This window comes from Chanodichthys erythropterus, chromosome 17 (genome assembly GCF_024489055.1).
Source record: "Chanodichthys erythropterus isolate Z2021 chromosome 17, ASM2448905v1, whole genome shotgun sequence".
Classification (NCBI taxonomy): Eukaryota; Metazoa; Chordata; class Actinopteri; order Cypriniformes; family Xenocyprididae; genus Chanodichthys; species Chanodichthys erythropterus.
In genome coordinates, this window is record NC_090237.1 from 32949597 (window position 1) to 32976854 (window position 27258).

Sequence of the window (27258 nt, forward strand, 5' to 3'; positions counted from 1 at the left end):
GGTGGTTTCTCCCCTTCTCTGACGAACTGAATAGATGTTGCCGGCCTTGTACTGGTCTGGTGCTTTTTCTGCCTCTCCCGCTCCAAGATGTCAGCCAGTGCACTGAGAACCTTGTCATGGCGCCACCTGTATCTTCCTTGGCTAAGAGCTGTTTTGCATCCTGCCAGTATGTGCGCCATTGCTCCCCTCCCTCCGCATAGCCTACACAATGGGTCCTCCCTCATTCCCCATCTGTGGAGGTTTGTTGGTGATGAAAGGGTGTCGTACACTCAACGGAGCAGGAAGGAGATACGAAAGGGCTCCAGTCTCCAGATTTCAGACCACGTAATCTTCCGCTTCGGCAAGTCCCACTTTGTCCAGGCCCCTTGTGCTCCGAGTTCGACAGCCCTAGACCTGCGCCTTTCTTCCTCCAGGTGTCGGACCTCAGCTTGAATCATGCCCGTCCTTTGCCTTGGGTCTGCTTTTCCCCATTGCTGGAAGTGGGTGGATCCGAGTCCTTGCCTCCCTATGCATGGGTTCCCGATGATGTCCTTCAGCTTCAATGCCCTTTCAGCTTGTGCCACTGATGTGTCAGCCACCCATTTGCATCCTGATCTTGTAGTGATGCCTGCTCTTCTGACTTTTTCATCAGTGGAGTCTTGGTACATCATCAAAACCCGACACTTTGCCACCTTGAACTCTTCCACCACTGATGTAGCCACATGAGTCGTGGTAGCAGACCGTGCTGGAAGAGCCAAGCCTTAAACTTTCATGGCAGCCCTGACCCCTCAATCTTACTCAGGCATGCATCTGCCTGTTTCTCTGTCCTGGAAACGTTACATCTGTCGGTCAGAAAACATTCATCAAATTTGATTTAGAGCTTGTTAAGTCCATGTTGTAATTCTACAACGTTGGGCCAGAGTGGTAGTCAAAATAGCCTGTGTTCCTTACACATTACATAAGGGCACTGTTCTTCTCAAATGGCCACAAATTGAAATTTAAACTGTTAGATGATTCATTTGAACTAAGTTAGTACTTAGTTTAGCTTAAACCATAATTAAACACAGGAATAAATTGTATGTGGAACTACATCATCTAGAGCAGTATCTGAAACTCCCTGTATCTTTGTAGTTATTTAACTTCTAAATGATCCTGAGATCCTGAGTGTTGCCCAAGTAGCAGTTTATAGCATTAGGAGATAGGAAAACAGGCTCTGAATGTTCTGGATTTTTTGGGGGGGATGCCTGTTGCATTGTTCTGGGACAGGTGTGAATGGTCTTGAATATGATCCTGTAAGTGCTTTGGAGGATGCATGTGTTCTTTTAGTATAATAAGTATAGAGCATAATAGGCCAGCCAGATAGTATTGTTTGAATGTAGTAATGGAATTTTGATTAGCATTTGCATTGAAATTATAATACTTTGATGGATAATACTTAGATCTCTACCCTCGACACATGGTCTACCACCGTCTATTCTTTGTTTATCTACAATATAAGACCCATATGTATTACTCACTTATTTATTGTTTTACTTTTTCCATTTCAGAATGCCAAGATGTCATCGGACCACCATCCACTGGATGTATGCAAATACATGATTTCACATTTCCCAGTAAAGACACTGCAATAATGGATACACAAATTCACTGTGTAGCAAGTGCAATGTTCACCTGTGCTTCTCAGATGAAAAGAACTATCTTAGGGACCATCACTGCAAAACATTCAAACCACATTTAAAGTGATAGAATACACATTTTCTCAATATTTTTATTAATAAATGCTTATTCATAAAAAATATGATTGTTGTGTGATTATTACTCATGATATATACTGGTAGGGGGCAAAGTACGCAATCAACCCTGCAAATGAATGCTTTAATGCTTTGTATATCTGTTCAGACAAAGTGAGTAAAAATACAGAAATTCTGCTCCTAACAAGGCCCAACGTTGCAATGTTACACATTTCCCTAAAAACTTACTAAAAAGTAAAAAAATGGAAAAATCTTTAATTTCATCAGAGGCCTCCTAAAACAATATCTGAGAGTTCAAAAAAAAAAAAAAAAAAAAAAAATTGCATATTTTTTCCTATATTTGGGTTTTACAGGGCTAGACAAAGGAGTGGAGGTTGTGTGTGTGTCTTTATAGTGAGAACTGAGAAGAGGTGCAGGTGCGGTGAATCAGAATTCCAGGGAGAGTAAACGAGTGGGTGGAGCATGCTGATCTGGTGACGATGGGTTGACAGTGGTCTGAGATGGTTGCGACCATAGGCACCGATCAAAAGGGTGAGTGTACAAGGTGCGCTCAAGAAGAGGTCAATTATGAGATTGTATTCAAGATTGTTGAATGAACAAACCTACACAATACATATCAGAAAAAATTACATACATGATATTGATATAATTTAAAATTCCTAAACCTGCAATAAATGTAAGACTTTATGACAGTGGTAGAGGTAACAGTGAAAGAGTATGTGATTATATTGCATTTATTGTTGTAAAACACTTCAATCAACTTCTGCTATTTCTACTAGTAAGTTTGACATTTTTAAGTATTAAAACAACAATTGTATACAGTTTCATTGTAATTTTTCATAATACCACTAAATTTGTGGACCAGAGCAAAATAAGTGAACTTTTACAGTTCTCAAAATCTCACACACCTTGAAGGCAAACACACACTTCACTTTCTCAGATGTCATAAAATCATTGTGGGTTTTAATATGAAGGTGCAGAGGACATAGAACAATTGTATTCTTTGAGACTACACTGAATATTTGTACTTTAAATTAATTTGTCACATTACAGCTTGACTTAAGTCAAATAAAATGAATGGCAAAAGTAATTAAAATGGTGACCAATTACAGTTCCTTAATTACATACAATACATCCACATATATCAAACGGGTTTAGTTAAAAATTATATGCACTGAAAGTATTTTTAAGATAGTAGTTGAGATAATTGTTGTGAACATACACAATGTTTGGTTGACATGGTACTGCTCCTCCCTGCAAATGCATAATTATAACAAAAATAAAAACAATTGTCTCGACTTTAGAACGAAAACTGTGATGGTAAGAAAATCACATCATGCACAGACAAAACCTTCTTGACATGCTTAAAACGTTCAATGATTATAATTAGGCCTACACATTGTTGTGAACATAAACTGCATGCTGATGCATTACAATCTTGTTTTTTTTTTAAATGTCAAACTCCTATTTTCATCACCTCAACTTTAATTCACAACAAAACACATTTCTAAGCTTTAAGTCAGAAATTAAACACTTACAGACTTGTCAATATATGTTATTACAAGGCTCTGCCATCTCAAACAGTCTGTGATGTTCACTTGTGCGATGTGCAATGTCTATAGCGGTCTCTCCTGCACTGTTTTTCAGTCCTGCCTGTAGGGTGCGCTGTGATAGCAATAGCTCAATTGTCTTTCCAGCTGCAGCATTTCCAGCCGCCAGTTGAAGTGGTGTGAGTCGGCCCGTTGTCAAGGCATTGACCTCTGCCCCCCATTGCAAAAGACAAGAAGCTACAGCGGCATGACCCCAGCGACAGGCACTATGTAGCGGTATCCAATCATCGGTCGTTCTCGCATGAAGATTAGCTCCAGCATTCAAAAGAGCAGAGACCATGGAATAATGGCCACCATAGGCAGCACGGTGTAGAGGGGTGTAACCATCACTATCATGACAATTAGCGAGTGTTGGGTTCAATGTGAGGAGACGTTCTACTGTTGCTAACTGTAAAAGAAAGGAAGAAAGAAAAAAATAAAGGTAAATGTATTAATACTTAATTTCTTCTGTCAACAAGCAGCTGTCATTGAGGTGAATGCTGAATGGTAATGCTATTGGTATTATAGACCAGTTACAAAAGCCATATTGAATACCACTTACACATAAAACTTTCAAAATTCTAATAAAGTTTATGCGCTTTTAATTTTTTTCCCACATAAACATTGCATAAACTATATTTCCAGTTTCTTTTATTTTTATTACTGGATCATTTTTCATTTGTGTTGGCAAGTGGTGTAACTTTACTTTGCAACAATCTAAATAAACGTTAAATATCAAAAAAGTATACAAATGTTGCATATTTGTATTACGCAAGTATGTAAACAATTTGTGCACTTTTTAAAGTTATAAACAGTTTTTGTTTTAAAATATGACAAACATTTGTGTGCCTTGAATGCAACGAAGAGATCTTATATAACGGGAAAACAACCTCTGCCAATCTACAATTGGAGCAAGAGTAAGAGTCAGCTTAGATCACGTGTACCCCATAAAACAATCACATTATTGCCTTGATGTCAGGGAGTTGTACAACAGTAAATCCCTGTTTGCGTATACCACAGAAATGAACAATAAGGGCTGTAAATGGAATATTATCTGTCGCAAAATTGTCTGTGACTGCTCTTATAGAACATTTCATTGTAAACTATAAATATAGCACTCCAAAATAAGTATTTAAATGGCAAACATATTGAAGATTAGTGGACAGGCTGTTGATTCATTAAGCACAAAATACACTGCTCAAAAAAAATTAAAGGAACACTTTTTAATCAGAAAATAGCATCAAGTCATTTAAACTCCTGGGATATTTATCTGGTCAGTTAAGTAGCAGAGAGGGTTGTTAATCAGTTTCAGCTGCTTTGATGGGCACTAGATGGGCAACAATGAGACGACCCCCAGAACAGGAATGGTTTTACAGGTGGAAGCCACTTAATTTTTTTCCCTACTCATCTTTTCTGACTGTTTCACTAGTTTTGCATTTGGCTAGGGTCAGTGTCACTACTGGTAGCATGAGCTGATACCTGGACCCTACAGAGGTTGCACAGGCGGTCCAACTTGCACATGGCACATCAAGACGTGCCATTGCCAAAAGGTTTGCTGTGTCACCCAGCACAGTGTCAAGACTCAAAGAGCATGGAGGAGATTCCAGGAGACAGGCAGTTATGCTAGGAGAGCTGGACAGGGCTGTAAAAGGTCTGTTATCTGCTCCTTTGTGCAAGGAGGGAACAGGATGAGCACTGCCAGAGCCCTACAAAATGACCTCCAGCAGGCCACTGGTGTGAATGTCTCTGACCAAACAATCAGAACAGACTTCATGAGGGTGGACCCATTGTCAGACCCTACGCTGATGCAGTGTGTCCTGGGTTCCTCCGGGTGTACAACAATGCCAAGCCTCATGTGGCAAGAGTATGCAGGCAGTTCCTGAAGGATGACAGTATTGATACCATTGAATGGCCCACACGCTCACCTGACCAAAATCCAATAGAACACCTCTGGGACATTATGTTTCGGTCCATCCAATGCAGCCAGGTTGCACCTCAGACTGTCCAGAAGCTCAGAGATGCCCTGGTCCAAATCTGGGAGGAAATACCCCAGGACACCATCCGTCATCTCATTAGGAGCATGCCCTGACATTGTCAGGCATGCATACAAGCACAAGGGGGCATACAAACTACTGAGTACCATTTTGAGTTGCTGCAATGAAATATCAGCAAAATGGACTAGCCTGCTACATCATTTTTTTCACTTTGATTTTTGAGGTGTCTTTGAATTCAGTCCTCTGTACTATAGGTTGATCATTTTCATTTCCATCAAACAATGTGGCATCCTTTCGTTGCGAACACATTACCCAGTCCATATCAGTACAGATATCCAGCATGATATTTTTCCCCTTTGAGATCTGATGTGTTTTCAAAGTGTTCCTTTCATTTTTTTTTTTTTGAGCAATGTAGTTTATTCAGCGCACTGATGCAGTCTCTTTCAAGGAAAGTCATTTCTAAAATGGGAAAAAGCTGTTGTGTGACTGACTGTACAAATAGGTTAACCAATCGTGCTCTCTGATGACCAATCTTTTTACAGTTTGTTCAAAATAGAAGCAGATGGATCACTGCAGTGGATTTGCCATGTTGTCATATCTATGTTAAATCGTGGAGTAAAAATCATTTCGTAAGTTATACATTTTATTGGCTACTCATCAATTAAATATTTGGCATCTTATATTCTGTGTAACATTTTTGTCATCATTTATTTAAATATGTGGTAACACTTTACAATAAGGTTCCATTTGTTTGTGTTAGTTAATGACATTAGTTAAAGGTGCTACAGAGGATCTTTTCGTCGACTGAGAAACCAGACTGTTACTGAGTTTTTGAAATGAGCGCATGCGTAAGAACGCTCATTTCGAAGGAACGCCTCCCAAAACTCGTGCACGAGTATTGGAACACGAGTGTTTACCACCGGCATTCGCTGTGTCGTGTTAGTGGATTCATTATGTTGGACTCAACGCAGGTAACTCATAATCTGCAGTTGTTACTCCTGTCTCCTGACAAAAACATTGCATGCGGTGCCTGTGGAGTGTGGAAAGTTACTGGAGTGCACAACTGCACACGTCTCTCACAAGGAACATCATGGGAGTGTTTGACAAGCCAGAGGGCCAATCGTTTACGCAATGATCGTGTAAAAGATTGGCTGATGTTTTTAAGGCCCTACCTCGTGTACAGATGATGTATATTAATATTATTCCTTTCAGTGCACCTAATAAATAGTCTTTTATCAGTTAGTAAAGACAGTTTCAAGTAATATTGCAAAAATGTATAAAACAAAACATCCTCTGTAGCACCTTTAACATGAACTAACAATGATAAATTCTTCTTTTATTAAAGAATAACATTTAATCACTACAGTAATTCCTGTTTATCGTTTACACTCTTGAAAGTTAAGAAAACGCACCGAAGAAAGTTTTTTCGAAGAAAGTATTTAAGTAGCTTTTATAAATGTTCACTAGAAAGAAACATTACTGGTGTGCATCTTGAGACAAAACAATGGCACTGACATATTTTAAGATATGTCAGTGCAAGTTACTTTCAGTTAAAGCAGGTCAAACATGCATTTTAGTCTAGGACTAGCTTAAGCCTGGTCTGTGAAACGTCTTCTGTTTGGTGTTGCTAATAATTTTCACTGTGTTCATATTTATTTTATTTTTGTAACTCCTAATGTTGAATAAAAGTGAATTGATCTCCAATTTTTCATGGTGAAGGTAGACATTCTTATGGTGATTGTAAGAATGTTAAATGCATGTTGATGTCACAGCAATGTGTCTTGAATAAAATATATTAAAAAAAATTCCTATGTTTCTCTTTTTAAGTAAGAAGAGCTGAGAATTGAGTAGACATTTCATAGTTTATTTCGAGATTAATTTCCTTCATTACAACATTTCTAGTGCTGTTTTATAAATCAAGCAATGATTCACAAATCAGGATATATATAAATATAAATTCCTGATTTGTGATTATATATATATATATATATATATATATATATATATATATATATATATATATATATATATATATATATATATATATATATATATATATATATATATACAGTGCCCTCCACAAATATTGGCACCCTTAGTAATTATGAGCAAAGGTGGCTGTGAAAAAGAAAAAAAAATCTGCATTTTTTATCTTTTTGATCTTTCATTCAAAAAATTAACAAAATTCTAACCTTTCATTGAAGGAAAATAATTGAAAATGGGGTAAAAAAAAAACTCATTATGAAATGTTTTTCTCCAATACATGTTTGCCACAATTATTGGCATCCCTAGAAATTCTTCTGAGTAAAATATCTCTGAAGTATATTCCCATTCAGATTAAATTTTTTAGCACACCAGGGTGACTAGGAGCATGAAATTGTGAAGCCATGACTTAATGAGTACAAATATGTGTAAACACAAAGGCCAAATCCCTTTAAATCATTCATCACAATGAGAAAAACAAATAATATAGTTCTGATGTGCAGCAAAAGATCGCTGAGCTTCACAAAATAGACATTAGGTATAAGAAAAAAGCTAACGCATTGAAAATTCCCATTTCCACCATCAGGGAAATAATTAAGAAGTTTCAATCAACTAAAGATGTTACAAATCTGCCTGGAAGAGGACGTGTGTCTAAATCATCCTAATGCACGGTGAGGAGGAAAGTTTGAGTGGCCAAAGACTCTTCAAGGATCACAGCTGGAGAATTGCAGAAATTAGTTGAGTCTTGAGTCTCAGAAAGCCTAAAAAAAATTACCAAACAGCACCTACATCCCCACAAGTTGTTCGGGAGGGTTTCAAGAAAAATCCTTCTTTGCTCATCCAAAAACAAACTCCAGCATATTCAGTTGTCAGACAAGACTGGAATTTCAAATGGGACCGGCTTCTGAAACTAAGATGAAACTAAAAAAAAAAAAATAGCTTTTTGGCAAACCCACCTGATGGGTTTGGTGCACACATGGATAAAAAGTACCCCATGCCCACGGTTAAATATGCTGCTGGATCTTTAATGCTTTGAGCCTATTTTTCTGCTGGAGGTCCTGGACATCTTGTTCATATACATGGCATCATGGATTCTATCAAATACTAACAGATAAAAAAAAATCAAAACCTGACCACTTCTGCTAGAAATCCAATAATGGGCAGTGGTTGGATCATCCATCAGGACAATGATCCAAAACAAACATCAAAACCAACACAAAAATGTGTCACTGAGCACAAAATGAAGCTTCTGCCATGGCCATCCCAGTTCCCTGACCTGAAACCAAAAGAAAATGAGTGGAGTGAACTGAAGAGAAGAAGCACCAACATGGAGCTGGAATCTGAAGGATCTGGAGAGATTCTGTATGGAGGAATGGTCTCTGATCTCTCCTCAGGTGTTCTCCAAACTTATCAGGCATTATAGAAGACTCAGAGCTGTTATCTTGGGAAAAGGACATTGCAATAATTGGGTGCCAATAATTGTGGCCAACATGAACTAGAAAAAAAAAACATTTATTTCATAATGAGCTTTTCCACCCATTTTCAATTCTTTTGCTTCAATGAAAGGTTAGAATTTTGTGAATTTTTTTGAATGAAAGATAAAAAAGATAAACAATGCAGATTTATTTTCACAGCGCCTTTGCTCATATTTACTAAGGGTGCCAATATTTGTGGAGGACACTGTATATAAAAAGTATTCATGTATTTTACGACACTTCAGCTTGTGATTTTTATTAAGTGGGGGTAATTTTTTGGATTCTTAACCTAACTTAAGTCTCTGAGATCCTGACACCTTGCACTTCTGGGAGAGTCCCGGTAGGTTGCAGTTCTGGAAAATTGTGGCATTGGAGACTAAAAGGGTTCCTGATGGTTTCACACTTGATTTTTCACCTTGATTCTTAATTTTTTGCAGTTAATAAGTCTTTTTTTCCCACCTTTTTTTGTCTGATCTTGCTGACCCAGTGAGCGTTTTGCTGTCCAATGGTCATGCCTTAACTTTGCAATTTCTAGTATTGCATCAGTATTGCATGCTTCTCATGAGCATTTAATAATTTTTTTACAAATTTGAGTTAAATCTATTTTTTGGCTCATTTTGCCTGTAAAAGAAATTTTTAAATAATTATGCACACCTGAATATAAGGCAGTTTTCATTCCCAGCCTTCATGAACAATTATATATCACTTATAACTAATTAAATACAAAATGAATAGCAGTTATACGGTGACCGGGAGGGGACATGTTTGGTTCACTTAGTTTTGTCATGGCCACGACATATAAACTCGTGGGAACGTGATATGTCGTGGCCACAAGATATTAATTAGTGGGAACGTGATAATAGGTCGTGGCCATGCGATGTAAAGTCGTGGCCTCGAGATCATATGGTGAGGGAACGAGATATTTTTCTCGTTGCCACGACTTCATTATGTTGAGGGAACGACATCTATTTCTCGTGGCCACGAGTTACATGTGTAAACAACGCACGCTGCCATAGCAACCTTGAATTAAGAATGATAAAATAAGTGCGGAATTAAGAAATTATTATTATTTGAATGCTGTCTATATAGTCAACATCGCACGCAATGTAATAAGCTATAAATAGCCTATTGCGCGCGATGTTGCCACTATAGCATTCAAATTAAATTTGTTATCATATTTGATAAACTTCATTTAATGATAATGAACATTTATCCATCCCTTCTCACAGCCTTTTAATCTGATCGTGTCTTTATTATAATAATAATAATTATTATTATTATTATATTATTATTCATAATAATATGCCTATTAAACCTAAATAAAATGATTTTTGAACCTAAATAAAAAGTTTTTGTCTAGGCTATATCAGTGAATGGATTTTTTTTTTTTAGCTTAAATATTCTTTTAACAACCAATTAATAATAATAAATTATTCTAACTTCATTCAAATGCTGTCACGGGCACGAGGGTCTACAAATGATAACAGACGCTCATTTATCCTATCTTCATGGCTACAATACAGTCATAAAGTCACATTTTATTGGCATGATCTGGCATTTGAAGTATTTACAAAATATAGCTAACAACATAATATAGGCCTACAGAAAGGATACACGAAATGAAGGGGAAAATAAAGCAAATAGGGCTACATAATGAATAAAAAACATTTAACCAATAATGATAGCATAATAATAATAAGAAATAATGTAAAAATATGAAATAAAAAATTAACAATCAGTGAATGGATTTAAAAGACTGTTGGATGTGATAAAAATATACAAAAAAATATTTATTGATAAACTTAATTTGAATGCTGCTGTAGGCATCGCACACAACACAATAGGCAACATGTTAATAATAACTTCTTAATTCCGCACTTTTTCTTAATTAAAAATAAATATTATAATCTTATCCATTTCTGATAGTTCCAGATTGCTATGGTAGCACATATTGTTTACACATGTAACTCGTGGCCACAAGAAAAATCTCTTGTTCCCTCACCATATGATCTCGAGGCCACGCGATCGTTTTGTTGAGGTAACAACATCCTTATGTCGTAGCCACGCGATGTAAAGTCGTGGCCCCGAGATCATATGGTGAGGGAACGACTTATTATCACGTTCCCACAAATTAATATCTTGTGGCCACGACATATCACGATCCCACGAGTTTATATGTCGTGGCCACGGCAAAACTAAGTGAACCGAACATGTCCCCACCGTAGTTATTAAGATTCATGTGGTTTGGAATTGGACTTGGAATTGGAAAAAATATGATCATAAAATCAACTAGCCTAATAATTCTGCACACGGTGTAGTTTAGGGTCCAATTCTCACTATTAATTAGTTGCTTTTTGGCAGGCATATTACTAGGATATTGACTGTTTATTAGTATTTATAAAGCACACATTAATGCCTTTTTCTGTATTACCATATTCTACATCCCTGAAAGGGCTAGTTCACTCCAGAATGAAAATTCTGGCATTAATTACACACCCTCATGTTGTTCTAAGCCTGTAAGACTTTTGTTCATCTTCGTCAATTAATTGCTTATGCAACGGACATTTTGATTGTTATGATCACCGTCTGTTCCTGTCAGTTCCCAGTTACCCATAATCCTCTCTGCCAATCACCTGCACTCACTCCATCAATCACTATCACTAATCACCACACCCAGGTGCAGTACATTAACAGGACTATAAAGGACTCACACTCACACCACCAGTTTGCGAAGTCTTGATTCCTAGTGACAATTCTGAGCGTACCTTGTATCCTGTCTGCCTGTGTTTGATCTTGCCTGTTCCTGTGTATTGACCCGTTGCTGCCTGTCCTGACCCTTGCTTGTTGTACTGTTCTGTGAATGATATCCGCCTGCCTCGATCTCCTGCCTGTGCCCTGACTACGATTCTGCCTAACCCTCTGCTGTACCTGTTTGCTCCTGATTTACCCTGCCTGTACGACCGCGCTTACTTTTGTAATAAAAGCTTGCAAATGGATCTCCGCCTCAGTCCCGCTTCGTTACAGAAGACTTCGCCGCAACAACGATCCAGCAGCTTTTCTGATGAACACTGGTCTGGTAGGAACTTTGCATTTTTGTTGTTAGAGTTCAAGCAGGGCTCACGATCGCTGGAGAATTACATTGAGGAATACTTGGACATTGCATATTGGTCAGACCTGCCGGACTGTGTGCTCATAGACTTTTTCTGTGAAGGCTTTAATCAGCCACTCAAGTCACAGTTGATTCGTGAGGGACCCCGTTCTTCACTTAGTCATTTTCTGGATTATGCTCTATTGACTGTTGGCTCTCCGTTTACGGTGGGTGTCGCGGAGGAACGCGATTCCTTGTCTGGTTGTGTAATGGCCGCCGCGCCAGATGACACTCACAAAATGGCGGTCACCACAATAACAACACCAAGTCAGGTCAGCACTGATTACCTTGAACCAAGTCACGTCTCCGCTGATCGCCCAGAGTCACGTCACGTCTCCACTGATCGCCCAGAGTCACGTCACGTCACTGGTCCTGTCCGAGAGCGGAGAGGATTGCGTTCTAGCATGAATGATCCTCCACTGACTACAGCACTGGCAGCTGGCATTCCGAAACCCACGGACGCTTCGCTCTCAAGCCTGCCGGACGTTTCGCTCTCAAGCTCGCCTGTTGCAACGCTCTCAAGCTCGCCTGTTGCAACGCTCTCAAGCTCGCCTGTTGCAACGCTCTCAAGCTCGCCTGTTGCAACGCACTCAAGCGCCCTGGACGCGATGGACAAGATGGCTGCTTTGCCAGTGCCTACGGGCAAGATGGCCGCCCCTTCGGTGCTCACGGAGGTAGGGGGCGTTCCAGCCATTGAGTCCGCTCCAGAACCCGCTTCAGCCAGTGAGTTTGCTCCAGAGACCGCTCCAGTCGGTGAACCATCGCCTCACTCTCGGAGGAAGAGGAGGAGGAGGAAGAAGGCGTCCTCCTCTCCTCAAGACGCAGACGCCGTTCAAGAGGCCACTGTGGGCCTGGAGACCACTCCAGAGGTCTCTCCTGCTCCGCCCAAGCTCCTCGCCCTGCCGGCGCCACCTGAGCTCCTCGCCCTGCCGGCGCCACCTGAGCTCCACGCTTCCAGCCCGCGCCACCTGAGCTCCACGCTTCCAGCCCGCGCCACCTGAGCTCCACGCTTCCAGCCCGCGCCACCTGAGCTCCACGCTTCCAGCCCGCGCCACCTGAGCTCCACGCTTCCAGCCCGCGCCACCTGAGCTCCACGCTTCCAGCCCGCGCCACCTGAGCTCCACGCTTCCAGCCCGCGCCACCTGAGCTCCACGCTTCCAGCCCGCGCCACCTGAGCTCCACGCTTCCAGCCCGCGCCACCTGAGCTCCACGCTTCCAGCCCGCGCCACCTGAGCTCCACGCTTCCAGCCCGCGCCACCTGAGCTCCACGCTTCCAGCCCGCGCCACCTGAGCTCCACGCTTCCAGCCCGCGCCACCTGAGCTCCACGCTTCCAGCCCTGCCAGCGCCATTCAGGCGTCTTGCCCTGCCGGCTTCACCCACACGCCTGGCCCTGCTGGCGCCACCCGAACTCCTTGCCCACGAACCTGCGACGGGCCCCGCTGAAATCCCCAAGAACTTTTTAGGGGGGGGGCAGTATACCTAGGGGTGGGGAGCTGGTGGGTGGGGACCCTGCCCAGCCACTACTGTCAGGGCCATTTATGGACTGTAGCCCACTAGGGCCATTTATGGACTCATTGCTGTGGTTGCCTGCGCCACCTGACCTGCCGTGGTTACCCAGGCCACCTGACCTGCCGTGGCCGCCCGAGCCACCTGACCTGCTGTGGTTGCCTGAACCACCCAACCTGCCGTGGCCACCTGAGCCACCTGACCTGCCGCGGCTGCCCGTGGCTCCTGACTCTCCGTGGCTGCCCGTGGCTCCTGACCCTCCGTGGCTGCCCGTGGCTCCTGACCCTCCGTGGTTGCCCGCGCCACCTGACCTGCCGTGGCTGCGCATGGCTCCTGACCCGCCGTGGCTGCCCGTGGCACCTGACCCCCCGTGGTTGCCCGAGCCACCTGACCCTCCGTGGCTGCCCATGGCTCCTGACCCTCCGTGGCTGCCCGTGGCACCTGACCCTCCGTGGCTGCCAGTGGCTCCTGACACTCCGTGGCTGAGTTCCTGGACCTGCATTGGGGACCCTGTTCCTATCTGCATGCAGGTCCCCAATGCACCCACCCACTCTCCCTAGCTGTTCCTTTTACGCCACGAGGACGCGCCTTCCGGGAGGGGGGCGTTATGTTATGATCACCGTCTGTTCCTGTCAGTTCCCGGACTACATTACCCATAATCCTCTCTGCCAATCACCTGCACTCACTCCATCAATCACTATCACTAATCACCACACCCAGGTGCAGTACATTAACAGGACTATAAAGGACTCACACTCACACCACCAGTTTGCGAAGTCTTGATTCCTAGTGACAATTCTGAGCGTACCTTGTATCCTGTCTGCCTGTGTTTGATCTTGCCTGTTCCTGTGTATTGACCCGTTGCTGCCTCTCCTGACCCTTGCTTGTTGTACTGTTCTGTGAATGTTATCCGCCTGCCTCGATCTCCTGCCTGTGCCCTGACTACGATTCTGCTTGACCCTGTACCTGTTTGCTCCTGATTTACCCTGCCTGTACGACCACGCTTACTTTTGTAATAAAAGCTTGCAAATGGATCTCCGCCTCAGTCCCGCTTCGTTACATTGATGCTTCAAAAATTTCATAAAGAGATGTAAAACTAACCCATATGAATCTTTCTGAAGAGACTCGATCACTTTTTATGATGAACAGATTTAATTTAGGCTTTTACTCACATGTAAACATTGATCAGTGAACAGAAGCAGAAGCTCAACCTAACCTGAATGACGTACAAGAACAAATCTCTTCCAGAAGCTAAAATGTGCTGCGCAACACACAAGAATGTCAAGTCAAGTCAAATGTATTTATATAGCGCTTTTACAATTGGTAATTGTTTCAAAGCAGCTTTACATATTAGAAGCATAAAAAAAGGGAAGTGGTTAAAAATAAGCTGTATAAACAAGCGTGGTAATATGTAACATATACAAGATGGTGCTACATTAAGCCAATGTCGGCTGACTCCCAGGGGTGGAAAAAACCCCCTAGGAGAAAAACGTACTCGGTTACTAACGTAACCTCGGTTCCCTGAGATACGGAACGAGTACTGCGTATGGGGAAAGGTCTCCCTTTTTCCCCGCTGCTGAAGCCTTTTTCAATAACGCAGTGTAACTGCACCGTCATTGGTTCGCTCATAGACAAGTTGTTGAACCAATGACGGCGCGGCATAGCTGCGCGGCCTATGGCGACAAAGCGCGCGAATATTCCCGCCGAAATGGGCGGGGTTAAGGGCTATATAAGCAGGCGTTTCGCCATAGGATTTCAGTGTCATTCGACTGAAGCGACGACCCTGAGCCGCAGCCTCGTGGCACGGCAAGTATCGCAGTACTTGTTCCGTATCTCAGGGAACCGAGGTTACGTTAGTAACAGAGTACGTTCCCTTTCGATACTTCACTCGTACTGCGTATGGGGAACGAATTCAACCACGCCGTGCCACGGCTGGGAACGATATAGCTTGAAGTTTGGACACCTGAGAGGGGGCCAAAAAGACAAGCGAGAGGGCAAGCCCTTACCGAACCCTTGCGTTACACTTAGAGGAAATTTATTTCCATGATAGCGTGAGGCGGAGCTCATCTGAGGCCGCTAATCACACTGAAAGGACTCGAGCCTGTAAGGTCGGGACATCGAGATGGTAAAACCTGACAAAGGTGGACGGCGAAGACCAGCCGGCCGCCACACAGATGTCTTGGATGGAAACTCCGTTGGACCAAGCCCATGAGGAGGCCATCCCTCTAGTGGAGTGGGCTCTGACTCCTATGGGGCATTCGGCTCCCAGTGAGGAGTAGCACAGCGTAATAGCGTCCACTATCCAACGAGAAATGCGCTGTTTTGAGACCGGAGATCCTTTGGTGTGGCCTCCAAAACAGACAAAGAGCTGATCTGACTGTCTGAAAGACTGCGATCGCTCTATGTAGGTCCTCAATGCCCTGACAGGGCAGAGTAACTCCAGCCCTTGCTCTTCCGTCGAAGGGGGCAGAGCAGAGAGCGAGATGACCTGAGCTCTAAACGGCGTTGAGAGCACCTTAGGGACGTAGCCATGCCTGGGTTTCAGAACGACCTTAGAGTCTCCAGGCCCGAATTCGAGGCATGCAGGGCTCACAGAGAGGGCCTGCAAATCGCCAACACGCTTAACCGAGGCCAGTGCTAACAGCAAGGCGGTTTTTAGCGTCAATGGCCTGAGGTCGACTGAGCCCATTGGTTCAAATGGGGCTCCTTTTAAGGCCCTGAGGACCAAAGACAGGTCCCAGGAGGGAACGGTGAGGGGGCGAGGAGGATTCAATCGCCTAGCGCCCCTCAGGAAACGGATGACAAGTCCGTTTCGTCCCACTGATTGGCCAGCAATAGGAGCATGGAACGCTGCAATGGCTGCTACGTAAACCTTGAGCGTGGAAGGGGTGCGCCCCATTTCCAAGCGTTCTTGGAGGAAAGACAGTATAGAAGATACGTCACTCTCCATTGGGTCTATGTTGCGTGACGAACACCAGTCAGCAAAGACCGACCATTTCTGGTCGTAGAGGCGTCTCGTGGACGGCGCTCTAGCCTGAGAAATGGTATTTAGGACGTCCCTGGGGAGGTTAGTAGGCTCCCATCGAGGGACCAGAGGTGCAGAGCCCAGAGCTCCGGCTGTGGGTGCCAGATTGCCCTGTTCGCCTGAGAGAGGAGGTCCCGTCTCAGGGGGATCGGCCACGGGGCTCTCAGAGAGAGCTTGAACAGCTCCGAGGACCAAATCTGGTTCCTCCAGAGCGGGGCCACTAGAAGGACTCTGTGTTGGTCTTCTCTGATGCGCCTGATGACCTGAGGGATCAGGGCGATCGGAGGAAAAGCGTAAAGGAGCGTGCTGGGCCATGAATGGGCCAGAGCGTCGACCTCCTTCGAGAAAAATGTTGGGCAATGAGAGTTGTCTTCTGAGGCGAAGAGGTCTATCTTTGCCTTCCCGAAGAGCTCCCAAATCCTGAGGACAACCTGGGGATGGAGCGTCCACTCGTCGGAGGGGACGTTGCTCCGTGACAGCATATCTGCACCCAGATTGTTCCTGCCAGGAACATGAGTTGCTCTGAGCGACTGAAGCCTCGGAAGAGCCCATTCCAGTAGACGTTTCGCCAGAGCGCATAAGCGGCTGGACGAGAGACCGCCCTGGTGGTTTAAATATGACACCACTGTCATACTGTCCGATTGGACTAGAACGTGACGCCCTGTCAAATGAGCCTGAAAGAACTGAAGGGCCTTCATCACTGCTAGCATCTCTAGACAGTTGATGTGCAGAAGGCTTTCCTCTTGGCTCCATGAGCCGAAGGCAGGTCTGCCGTCGCACACAGCGCCCCAACCCGAGTTGGAGGCGTCTGTTGCTAGCACCGTCCTTCGTGAGACCGCCTGTAAGGGCACTCCGCGCTTGAACCATACAGGGTTCGTCCAAGGTTTCAGGGCTAGAAGACAGGCCTGATTGACCTTGAGGCGAAGGCGGCCGTGCCGCCAAGCGCTGGGAGGAACCCGGAACTTCAACCAGTACTGAAGAGGCCGCATCCGAAGAAGGCCGAGCTGTAGTACCGGAGAGGCGGAAGCCATTAGCCCTAGCAGCCTCTGAAAAAACTTCAGAGGGAGGCAGGCTCTGTTCTTGACTGAGGCTGTGAGCTGCTGAATCGTCAGAGCGCGCTCTGGCGAGACTACTGCCGTCATATGGACTGAGTCGAAAACTGCTCCCAGAAACGATATTCGTTGAGTGGGGCACAGCAAGCTCTTGGTTGCGTTGACCCTGAGACCCAGGCATTGTAAATGGCTGAGGAGCACGGATCTGTGGTGTTCCAGCTCGACTCGCGAACGGGCTAGAATGAGCCAGTCGTCGAGATAATTCAGGACTCGGATTCCCGCCTGTCTGAGAGGGGAAAGTGCCGCGTCCATGCACTTGGTGAAAGTGCGAGGAGCCAGAGACAGCCCGAAGGGCAGGACCGTATATTGGTATGCCACTCCCTCGTATGCGAATCTCAAGAATCGTCTGTGACGAGGGGCTATCTGGATGTGAAAATACGCATCCTTCAGGTCCAGCGAGCAGAACCAGTCCTCGGGGCAGATGTGCGCGAGGATCTGTTTCAGTGTCAGCATTTTGAACTTCCGTCTCATGAGGGAATGATTCAAAAGTCTGAGATCCAGGATGGGTCTGAGACCACCAACTTTCTTGGGGACCAGAAAATAGCGGCTGTAGAAGCCTGACTCGCTTTCCGCGGGGGGAACTATTTCCACAGCTCCTTTTCTTAGCAACGTCATGACTTCGGCTCGGAGGACATGGGCGTCGTCCGGATTGACCAAAGTTTGAAGCACCCCGCCGAAGCGAGGGGGCCGGCGTGCAAACTGGAGCGAGTAACCCTGAGTTACGATCCCCATGACCCAATCTGACACATCGGGGATGGCCTGCCAAGCCTCGGCCCGAGTGGCAAGGGGTTGAATGATATCGTGTGACAGACCGCCGCTGAGGGGGTTGTACACCGAGAGTAGCGGAAGAGGAAATTTGCTCCCTTTTAGATGATATAAAAATTTGTTCGCCGTGAAAACGGCGTTTGGAGTGGGCGCAACAGTTGTGGGCCCAGTTGTCACTTGAAACATGTTTCCCACGCCCGGATTTAAACGAGGCGGAGGGGAAAATGTTCGTGGGAGCTTTTGGGGTGGTCCGGTCGCGACGGGACGATTCCCCATCCTCTTCCTTCCTGGCAGATCAGGATGACTTCGGAGGCACCGGGTCCAGCACAATCTTGGGCCGGGGTCCCTGGCGTCTCGGGAAGGGATGGCGCTTGGCAGAGCGCGAGCGCTGGCGTTGCTCCTTAGGTGGCGCTGACTGCGGTGCTGCAGGTGGAGCGGGCTTGTGCTGCTGAGCCGACGCAGTCCTGGGGCGGCTGGAAGCAGAGCTGGAGCGCTTGGGCAGGAAATGTCTCATGGCCTGAGACGATTTCTGTGCCGCTGTGAAGCGTTCAGTGAAGCCATCCACTGCAGGGCCGAAGAGACCAGAGGGAGAGACTGGGGCGTCTAAGAAGGCCGTCTTGTCATTGTCCTTGATCTCCGTCAAGTTAAGCCACAGGTGGCGCTCCAACACTACTAGGCTGGCCATGGAACGGCCGATGGCCTGAGCCGTAGCCTTCGTGGCTCGCAGGGCAAGGTCAGTAGCGCTGCGAAGGTCCTTGAAAGCCGGCGCGTCAATCCCAGACTCGTCCAGAGAGCGGAGGAGTTTGGCCTGGAAGACTTGGAATATGGCCATGGAGTGTAGCGCAGAAGCGGCCTGTCCTGCCGAAGTGTAAGCTCGACCAGCTAAGGTAGAAGTAGTTCGGCAGGGCTTGGAAGGGAGTGACCTCTTAGCTTTCCATCCCACAGCCGCGGGAGGGCAGAGGTGAGCAGCCACTGCTTCGTCAAGGGGTGGCAGGTGCTCGTATCCCTTTTCCTCGGCGCCGTCGACGGCAGTGAGGGCGGAGCGGTGCGTGGTATGAAGGCGGGCGGAGTACGGAGCGCGCCACGACTTCGTCAGCTCCTCGTGGACCTCGGGAAAAAAGGGCGCTGCTCGCTGGCGAGGGGCTTGGCGGCGGCCAGGCAGGAACCACTCGTCAAGGCGACTGCGCGACGGCTCCTCAGGTGGGGCCCAGTCGAGGTCCAGCTCTTGTAAGGCTCTGGATAGGATGCGGAAGAGCTCGGCATCCATGCCCTGGCCATGTTCAATGGGCTCCAAGGGAGGCGGGGGGGCGGGATCGTCCGATTCGCCAGCCCACACTTCTGCTTCGGAAGCCGCAAGAGACATGGAGTCGTCCTGCTCGTCGTCTGTTCCACCGAATGAGACGAGGTCACTCGCTTCCGCAGAGGGGCGCTGCTCAGGCCGAGAGAACAGGACGGGAGAGGGTTCCCTCGGAGGAGAGGGCGAGGCACGCGGGAGCTGGGCCGGCGTGAGCTTGCCTATCTCCTGGCGCTGGGTCGCTCTGCCCCGCTGTCTCTTCCTAGCCGGCTCGCGGGAGGAAGGAGACGGGAGGGCGTGAGCGGCGAGATCACCCTCTGTGAAGAAGGCGACCCGCGAGCGCAGGGAACTGAGACTCATGCACTCGCAGTGCGGGCATGAGTCCCCAGCGAGCGCGCCGTCTGCATGGGGCTTGCCCAGGCAAGCGACGCACTCGCTGTGACCATCACCGTGCCACACGAGTGGCGGGGCATCTGAGAAGACGCCGTTGCCGTGAAAACGGCACTTGGGTGGCTCTTTTAGAGCGGCGAGGGCCGCGGAAGCTCTAGAAGCGGTGAAAACCGCTGAAATTCGCTCTTTTAGAGCGGCGTTAAGCCGCGGTGAAGCTCTCAAGACGGCGCGCCGGATGGCGGCAGGGGACACACAGGAAGCGGCCGGGAGCGGGAAGCGGGAGGCGGCGACTCGGCGACGGCGCTGACGCTGCAGTCGGAGAGGGCGCCGGCGCTGTCCTCAGTCCGGCGAGTCCAGGCGAGTCCGCTGCGGGAGCCTCTTCAGACGGCGGCGAGAGCAGTCAGGAAGGCGGCGAGCTTCTCGGCTTCAGGCGGAGATCAGCGAGGAGATGATGAGGTCGTCGCTGAAGGAGAAAACACTGAAATCCTATGGCGAAACGCCTGCTTATATAGCCCTTAACCCCGCCCATTTCGGCGGGAATATTCGCGCGCTTTGTCGCCATAGGCCGCGCAGCTATGCCGCGCCGTCATTGGTTCAACAACTTGTCTATGAGTGAACCAATGACGGTGCAGTTACACTGCGTTATTGAAAAAGGCTTCAGCAGCGGGGAAAAAGGGAGACCTTTCCCCATACGCAGTACGAGTGAAGTATCGAAAGGGAACCCAGCGTGCTAGCACTGGGAAAAAAGTCATAGGAGGGAAAAAACCCTTGGAAGATATATGTAAATGGATATGGAGATCAAAAACTGAATTATACATTTTTATTATAGAGATTAAAAATAGATTATATATAAATATAAGCGGATACAGGGATTAAAAATCTGAATTATAGATGCAGCCAGAACTGGATCAATGAACCTCATTGGTTACGCAGAATGTTTGAGATTCCAGAAGAGGTTTGTTGTGTGTCATTCAGGTTTGGTTGAGCTTCTGCTGACAGTCATGTATTCTGTTCACAGCTTGTCAGCTGTGCCATCACATGTACCCAACAGCTGTGGAAATATAATTGTTTTTAAAAATGCAACATGATGCTGATGTGAACAATTATGCATTCATGCATACAAATACACAATTTTTTCAAAAAATGTAATTAAATAGTCCTATCATACATATTAAGGTACCGTTTAATTGTAAATAAAGTACCATTATTACAAAGTGATTTAAAATTTTGTATGTCCTTTGCAAGCAAAACACTTGCGTCTAATGTTTTGGTTTTGTTTTTTAATAAAAGAACATGCATGCATCAGAAAATAAATTGTGTGACATGCTTGATGTTAAAAAGAGTTATCAAGTGCAATAAGCATTGAGACAGACTGAGAGTCACTGACACACCCAAAATGCAAGCACAGAAACCCGGCTCTCTCAAGCCACCTTTCCACTGTGCATGACAAACAACAGCAGATGTATCATATATTTCATTCATTTCCTATGGGGAGTCACACAGAGGTTGCACAGTGTGAAAACAATCTGCCGATACAGAATTTTAGGATCTGATTTGAGCTCTAGATGGGTTAAAAAAAAATGTGTTAAGTTCTTAGCTGCTTTAAACGCTCCACTATCATTCTAGTCCCAAAAAACCCAAATTACTGGATTTCATTGGAGAGACTGGTGTTAGCCCACCTGAAGGACATCACTGGACCCTTGCTGGACCCCCTTCAGTTTGCCTACAGAGTCTGTGGAAGAAGCAGTCAACATAGGACTGCCACATTTCGACCTGTGCAAGAATCTTATTTGTGGACTTCAGTTTGGCCTTCAATACCATCATGCCTGATGTCCTATAATCCAAATTGACCCAGCTCATATATACCTAGGATGTCTTGAGGGTGAGTAAATCATGGGATATTTTTAATTTTTGGGTGAACTAACCCTTTAAATGCCTCCCATATGACTGCAAGTGCAATACATTCACTTTTTAATGCACACTATCTTTGTAAATTCAGTCCTATTTATTCATATTATTAACAATACTGTAAATATGTTCATAATCTGTAAATATGTTTATTCAGACTAAACCTATCTGTGTATGTACTTCTTTATATTTTATTCTTAAAATGTATTATATCTTGTGTTTATATATGTGCAATGGAAGCTTCAATACCACAGTAAATTTCCCTGCGTGTGCAAGCACACTTGGCAATAAAAATTCTGAGCTTGATTCTGAACTTGAGCAACTACACTCATCGTATGCGACATGGATTTGATGTGATTCTCCTGATTTTTAATTCTCCATTTTATGATCCCTTTAAATATGAGAGCTATACGAAATGTGCAGAGCGGTGGGTCCCCAGGACTAGGATTGAAAACCACTGCTCGAGATTAAGGTCACTTACTCTATTCTTCTCAGCGGCCCATAACATCAGTTCAGTTGGAGTGTCTTGTAATTTAAGCTCCTGTTCCTGATACCATTCCTCAGTGTGATAGGTTTCATCTTCATCATCTCCTTCCTCCTCTTCCACCCAGCCGCTCTTTGTCCCCACAGGAATCATGTGGCCATGAGACTCCAGCAGATCAAGCTGGTTAAAGCCTTCTGGAAACTCCATCACTGAGCTTTCTGAGTGAGAGTGAGAGCAAGAGAGAGATAGCGAGAGTGTGTGTAAGAAAGAGAGGTGACACCCTAAAAGTAACATAATTTGGACCCTTTTACAGCATGGCAGAAAGAGAAGTAAACAGCCTGATTGAGAAAAACGATCAAGTCGTTTTTGATTAAATTATGGTAAATTTAGGCCCAAGTGCATCAATAACTACAGACCAACATTTTGTGCTTATAAAAATGGTTTAAATCGTTTAGATGTTTATTTCATGTTTATAATATTTCTAGAAAAAAAAAATAATAAGCACTATACGAACATTGGTTTACCATGAATTAACATCCGGCACCATAATTATATCATGTCGCCACCACAGTACTTTTAAGCCTGCCAGATAAATTTATATCGATGTAACTGTTCCTATAATAATTTATTCTTACTTAAACTAGTAAACTCTTAGATGTCTTTGAATGACATGCTTTTGACACAAAATAAAACTCACCGACAACCAGCCGCGTTGAATCACGTTGAGTACGCCACACGTCTAATACGCAGCTTGTTTTGACGCTGGGAAATGTAGTTTTTTTGTGCAGCCAATTCGCTTGCACCCACTGAATATTTAAACTACATTTCCCAGGATTCAAACAAAACTTCCCGCGAGCGTATGATTTCTTCCGCGGTGGGAGGAGATTGCTTGCATGTGAACGAATGTCTTGTGGCGAGCAGTTGAATTCTTTTGATAGGTAAAGTGAATTTTCTTTTGTTTTGATCTGTTAATGAAAAAACAGTGCGGCGAAATCTTTCAAATCTCATCTAAAATACTTATCAGCAGGTTTGTTTAGTAAAGTTTTAGAATCAAATCTGCTCTTCTGTGTGAATAACACACGCATGTTTATGAGTCGACTATGGCATGCGCATATTATACAGTTTGTAATTTTCTCTGCATTAGGATATACGTACAATAAATCTCTAGATCAACATCAACTGATTTGGATCAGTCTGTTGTTTCCCTACTTCATCATCATCATCATCATTTTCAGTGTCTCCGTGCAGCCCAGTATGACATCAGCTGGAAACACCATGTGAGTAACGTTATATTTACTCGCTTTTTTGTAAACATTTGTCTAGTTTTAACTTGCAAAACAACATGTATTAACTGGTTGATTGGCAAGTGATTGTGACACTTAAATTCAGCTGGCTTTGTTCATGAGGGCTCAAAAGAAAATTTCTGGAACCACATAAACTGTAGGTCTGGTTATTGCTGGTTAATTAAAGGGATAGTTCACCCAAAAATGAAAATTTAATGTTTATCCGCTTACCCCCAAGGCATCCAAGATGTAGGTGACTTTGTTTCTTCAGTAGAACACAAATGATGATTTTTAACTCCAACCGTTGCGGTCTGTCAGTCGTGTAATGCATGTCAATGGGAACTTCGTCTATAAGAGTAAAAAAAGCATGCACAGACAAATCCAAATTAAACCCTGCGGCTCGTGATGACACATTGATGTCCTAAAACATGAAACGATCGGTTTGTGCGAGAAACCGAACAGTATATCATTTTTTTTACCTCTAAAACACCACTATGTCCAACCTCTCTGCACATCCGTTTGGTGAGGTCCGAACGCGCTCTGAGAAGGGAAGTGATGTCTTGCACTCATTGAAGCAAAGCGCGAGATATTGCTTTCGTCTTTAGAACACATTTTCTGACCTCACCAAAAGAATGTGCAGGGCAGTTGGACATAGTGGTGTTTAGAGGTAAAAAAATTATATATATACTGTTCAGTTTCTCACTCAAACCGATTGTTTTGTGTCTTAGGTCATCAGACCACAGGGTTTAATTTGGATTTGTCTGTGCATGTTTTTTTGACTCTTATAGATGGAATTTACATTGACATGCATTATACGACTGATAGACTGCAACTGTTGGAGTTAAAAATCATCATTTGTGTTCTACTGAAGAAATAAAGTCACCTACATCTTGGATGCCCTGGGGGTAAGCAAATAAACATCACATTTTAACTTTTAGGTGAACTATCCCTTTAAGTTTTAATTCCAACACTTCTAAACCCATATAGTTAATTGTAGCTGTCATTTAGAGCGAGGCTACCATTCATTTACAATACCCTTTTGAAATGTTTTCTGTTCCAGTATTCCTCTTGAATGTTGTAATTTTTTTTTTTTTTTAGTGACGATGAGGACACATTCAAGATTCTCATCGCCACTGACATTCACCTAGGTTATCTAGAGAAGGATGCCATAAGAGGAAACGACACGTTCGTGACCTTTGATGAGATCATGAAACAAGCTGTGCAAAATGAGGTGGGAATGAAATAATGGGTACATATTGTTTGAGACTTTGAGGTGATTTTACAGTGCTCAGCATAAATGAGTACACCCCCTTTGAAAAGTAACATTTTAAACAATATCTCAATGAACACAAAAACTATTTCCAAAATGTTGAATAGACTAAGTTTAATATAACATCTGTTTAACTTATAACACATTTTTCAGTTTTACTCAAATTAGGGTGATGCAAAAAATGAGTATACCCCACAACAAAAACTACTACATCTAGTACTTTGTCTGGCCTCCATAATTTTTAATGACAGCACCAAGTCTTCTAGGCATGGAATGAACAAGTTGGCGACATTTTGCAATATCTGTCTTTTTCCATTCTACAAGAATGACCTCTTTTAGAGACTAGATGCTGGATGGAGAGTGATGCTCAACTTGTCGCTTCAGAATTCCCCATAGGTGTTCGATTGGGTTCAGATCAGGAGCCAATGAATCACTTTCACCCTGTTCTTCTTCAGAAATCCAACAGTGGTCTTATGTGTTTAGAATCATTGTCATGTTGGAAAAGTGCACGACGACCAGGGGCATGGAGTGATGGTAGCATCTTTTCTTTCAGTATAAAGCAGTACATCTGTGAATTCATGATGCCATCAATGAAATGCAGCTCCCCGACACCAGCAGCACTAATGCAGCCCCGCATAAGGACACTGCAAGCACCATGTTTCACTGTAGGCACCATGCATTTTTCTTTGTATTCCTCACCTTTGCAACGCCATACAGTTTTGAAGCCATAAGTTCCAAAAACATTTATATTGGTCTCATCACTCCAGAGTCCCAGTAGTCTTCATCTTTGATAGCATGGGCCCTGGCAAACTCTAGGCACCCATGCATGCCATTCCTCTGCAGTGTACGCCATATTGTGTCACGGGAAATAGTCACCCCTGTTTGGCTTTCTATTTCTTTAGATAACTGCACTGTACTTGCATGCCGATTTTCTTCAAGCCTTCTCATCAGAAGATGCTCCTGTCGAGGTGTCAACTTCCGTGGACGACCTGGATGTCTCTGTGAGATGGTTGCAGTTCCATCTTTTTAAAATTTTTGTACCACTTTTGCTACAGTATTATGACTGATAAGTAAAGCTTTGCTGATCTTCTTGTAGCCTTCACCTTTCTGGTGTAAAGAAATTATCTTCTTTCTCAGGTCTTGTGATATTTAACACCCTTTTATAGGCAACTGTCTACTAGACACCTGTGTAATGAATAATTAGACTCACCTGTGGTTGAATTCTTGTTAAATTAGACATTTGTAGTCTAAAATTTAGCTTTGCTCCAGAGACTTTCAGTGGGGTGTACTCATTTTTGCATCACCCTAATTTGAGTAAAACTGAAAATGTTATTCTCTAAGTTTTATTATTAACCTAACTTTCATGTTATAAGTTATATAACAGATGTTATATAAAATTTAGTCTTGTCAGCATTTTGGAAATTGTTTTTGTGTTCGTTGAGATATTGTTTAAAATGTTACTTTTCAAAGGGGGTGTACTCATTTACGCTGAGCACTTTATATTAATTACATAATTTATGTGAAATTAATACACAAGTGTACAAAAAAATCATCCATTACCAATATTCAGAATCTAAGAATTGGCTTATAGTCCAGGTGATATGTGAAAAAAAATGTTGAAAATGAAAAATGAAATTTGGTACACTTGTACAGTTTGGGGCCCTGAACATTTTCAGAAATGGAGCCATCACAAAAAAATGTCTCATGGTTGGCATGGCGACCATTTTACTTTCCGCCATAACCAAATTATGTATTTTGTAACATATCTTCTAAATCAAACATGATAACACAGAAAAGGTGATGTCTACTCCTATGTTTTTATGGTCAAGGATTACAACGATACCATATAAACCATCATAAACTGTTTAGGTGAATAGTTAATGGTGAATTCAGTGACGTGAGAAGGAAATCTGAGAACCTAGGCTAGACTTTATAATATCATGTCTGTTGCATGCATGTTATGTAGTTTCAAAAGCTTAATCCTTTTGTTCATTAACCCTGACAATACAGTGACTATAAAGAGTACAATATTCAATATGACCTTAGCAACATAGCTTAAAAAATGTCAGACACAAAGATTTATAAAAATTATAAAATATAAATATATAAATTATATTATATTATATTATATTATATTATATTATATTATATTATATTATATTATATTATATTATATTATATTATATACACAAAAAAAGAAGTATGTGAACCACTTGCAGAATCTGAAAATGATAATTATTTTAATAAAATAAGAGAGATCATACAAAATGCATGTTAATTTTTGTTTAGTACTGTCCTGAG

General features: G+C 43.8%; 2 protein-coding genes across 13 annotated transcripts in view; one reads left to right on the forward strand and one right to left on the reverse strand.

Annotated features, from left to right (window-relative positions):
- Positions 1–2111: 2111 nt before the first annotated feature.
- Positions 2112–23148, reverse strand: ankrd49 (ankyrin repeat domain 49). Of its 4 annotated transcripts, none has more exons than XM_067365657.1 (3): positions 23102–23148; positions 22402–22622; positions 2112–3728 (listed from the first exon to the last, which is right to left on the reverse strand). In XM_067365657.1, exons 2-3 carry the CDS (start codon positions 22609–22611, stop codon positions 3276–3278), a joined length of 663 nt encoding a protein of 220 aa, XP_067221758.1. In that variant the 5' UTR covers positions 22612–22622; positions 23102–23148; the 3' UTR covers positions 2112–3275. The 4 variants fall into 4 exon arrangements, with proteins under 4 accessions (XP_067221758.1, XP_067221759.1, XP_067221756.1 ...); XM_067365658.1 differs by having other exon boundaries at positions 22402–22618; positions 23102–23131; XM_067365655.1 differs by lacking the exon at positions 23102–23148 and adding an exon at positions 22929–23091 and having other exon boundaries at positions 22402–22618.
- A 141-nt stretch (positions 23149–23289) lies between these two features.
- mre11a (MRE11 homolog A, double strand break repair nuclease) overlaps positions 23290–27258 on the forward strand; it is a 200420-nt gene continuing 196451 nt past the window's right edge. For 3 of the 9 annotated variants that reach the window (XM_067365339.1, XM_067365341.1, XM_067365340.1), the window contains exons 1-3: positions 23353–23681; positions 24786–24918; positions 25860–25958. In XM_067365339.1, coding sequence (XP_067221440.1) covers positions 23488–23681; positions 24786–24918; positions 25860–25958 — 426 coding nt within the window. In that variant the 5' untranslated portion in view covers positions 23353–23487. Of the gene's footprint in view, positions 23682–24785; positions 24919–25510; positions 25623–25859; positions 25959–27258 lie in introns of those variants that run through there. The other 6 variants (XM_067365344.1, XM_067365345.1, XM_067365347.1 and 3 more) reach the window with 6 other exon arrangements.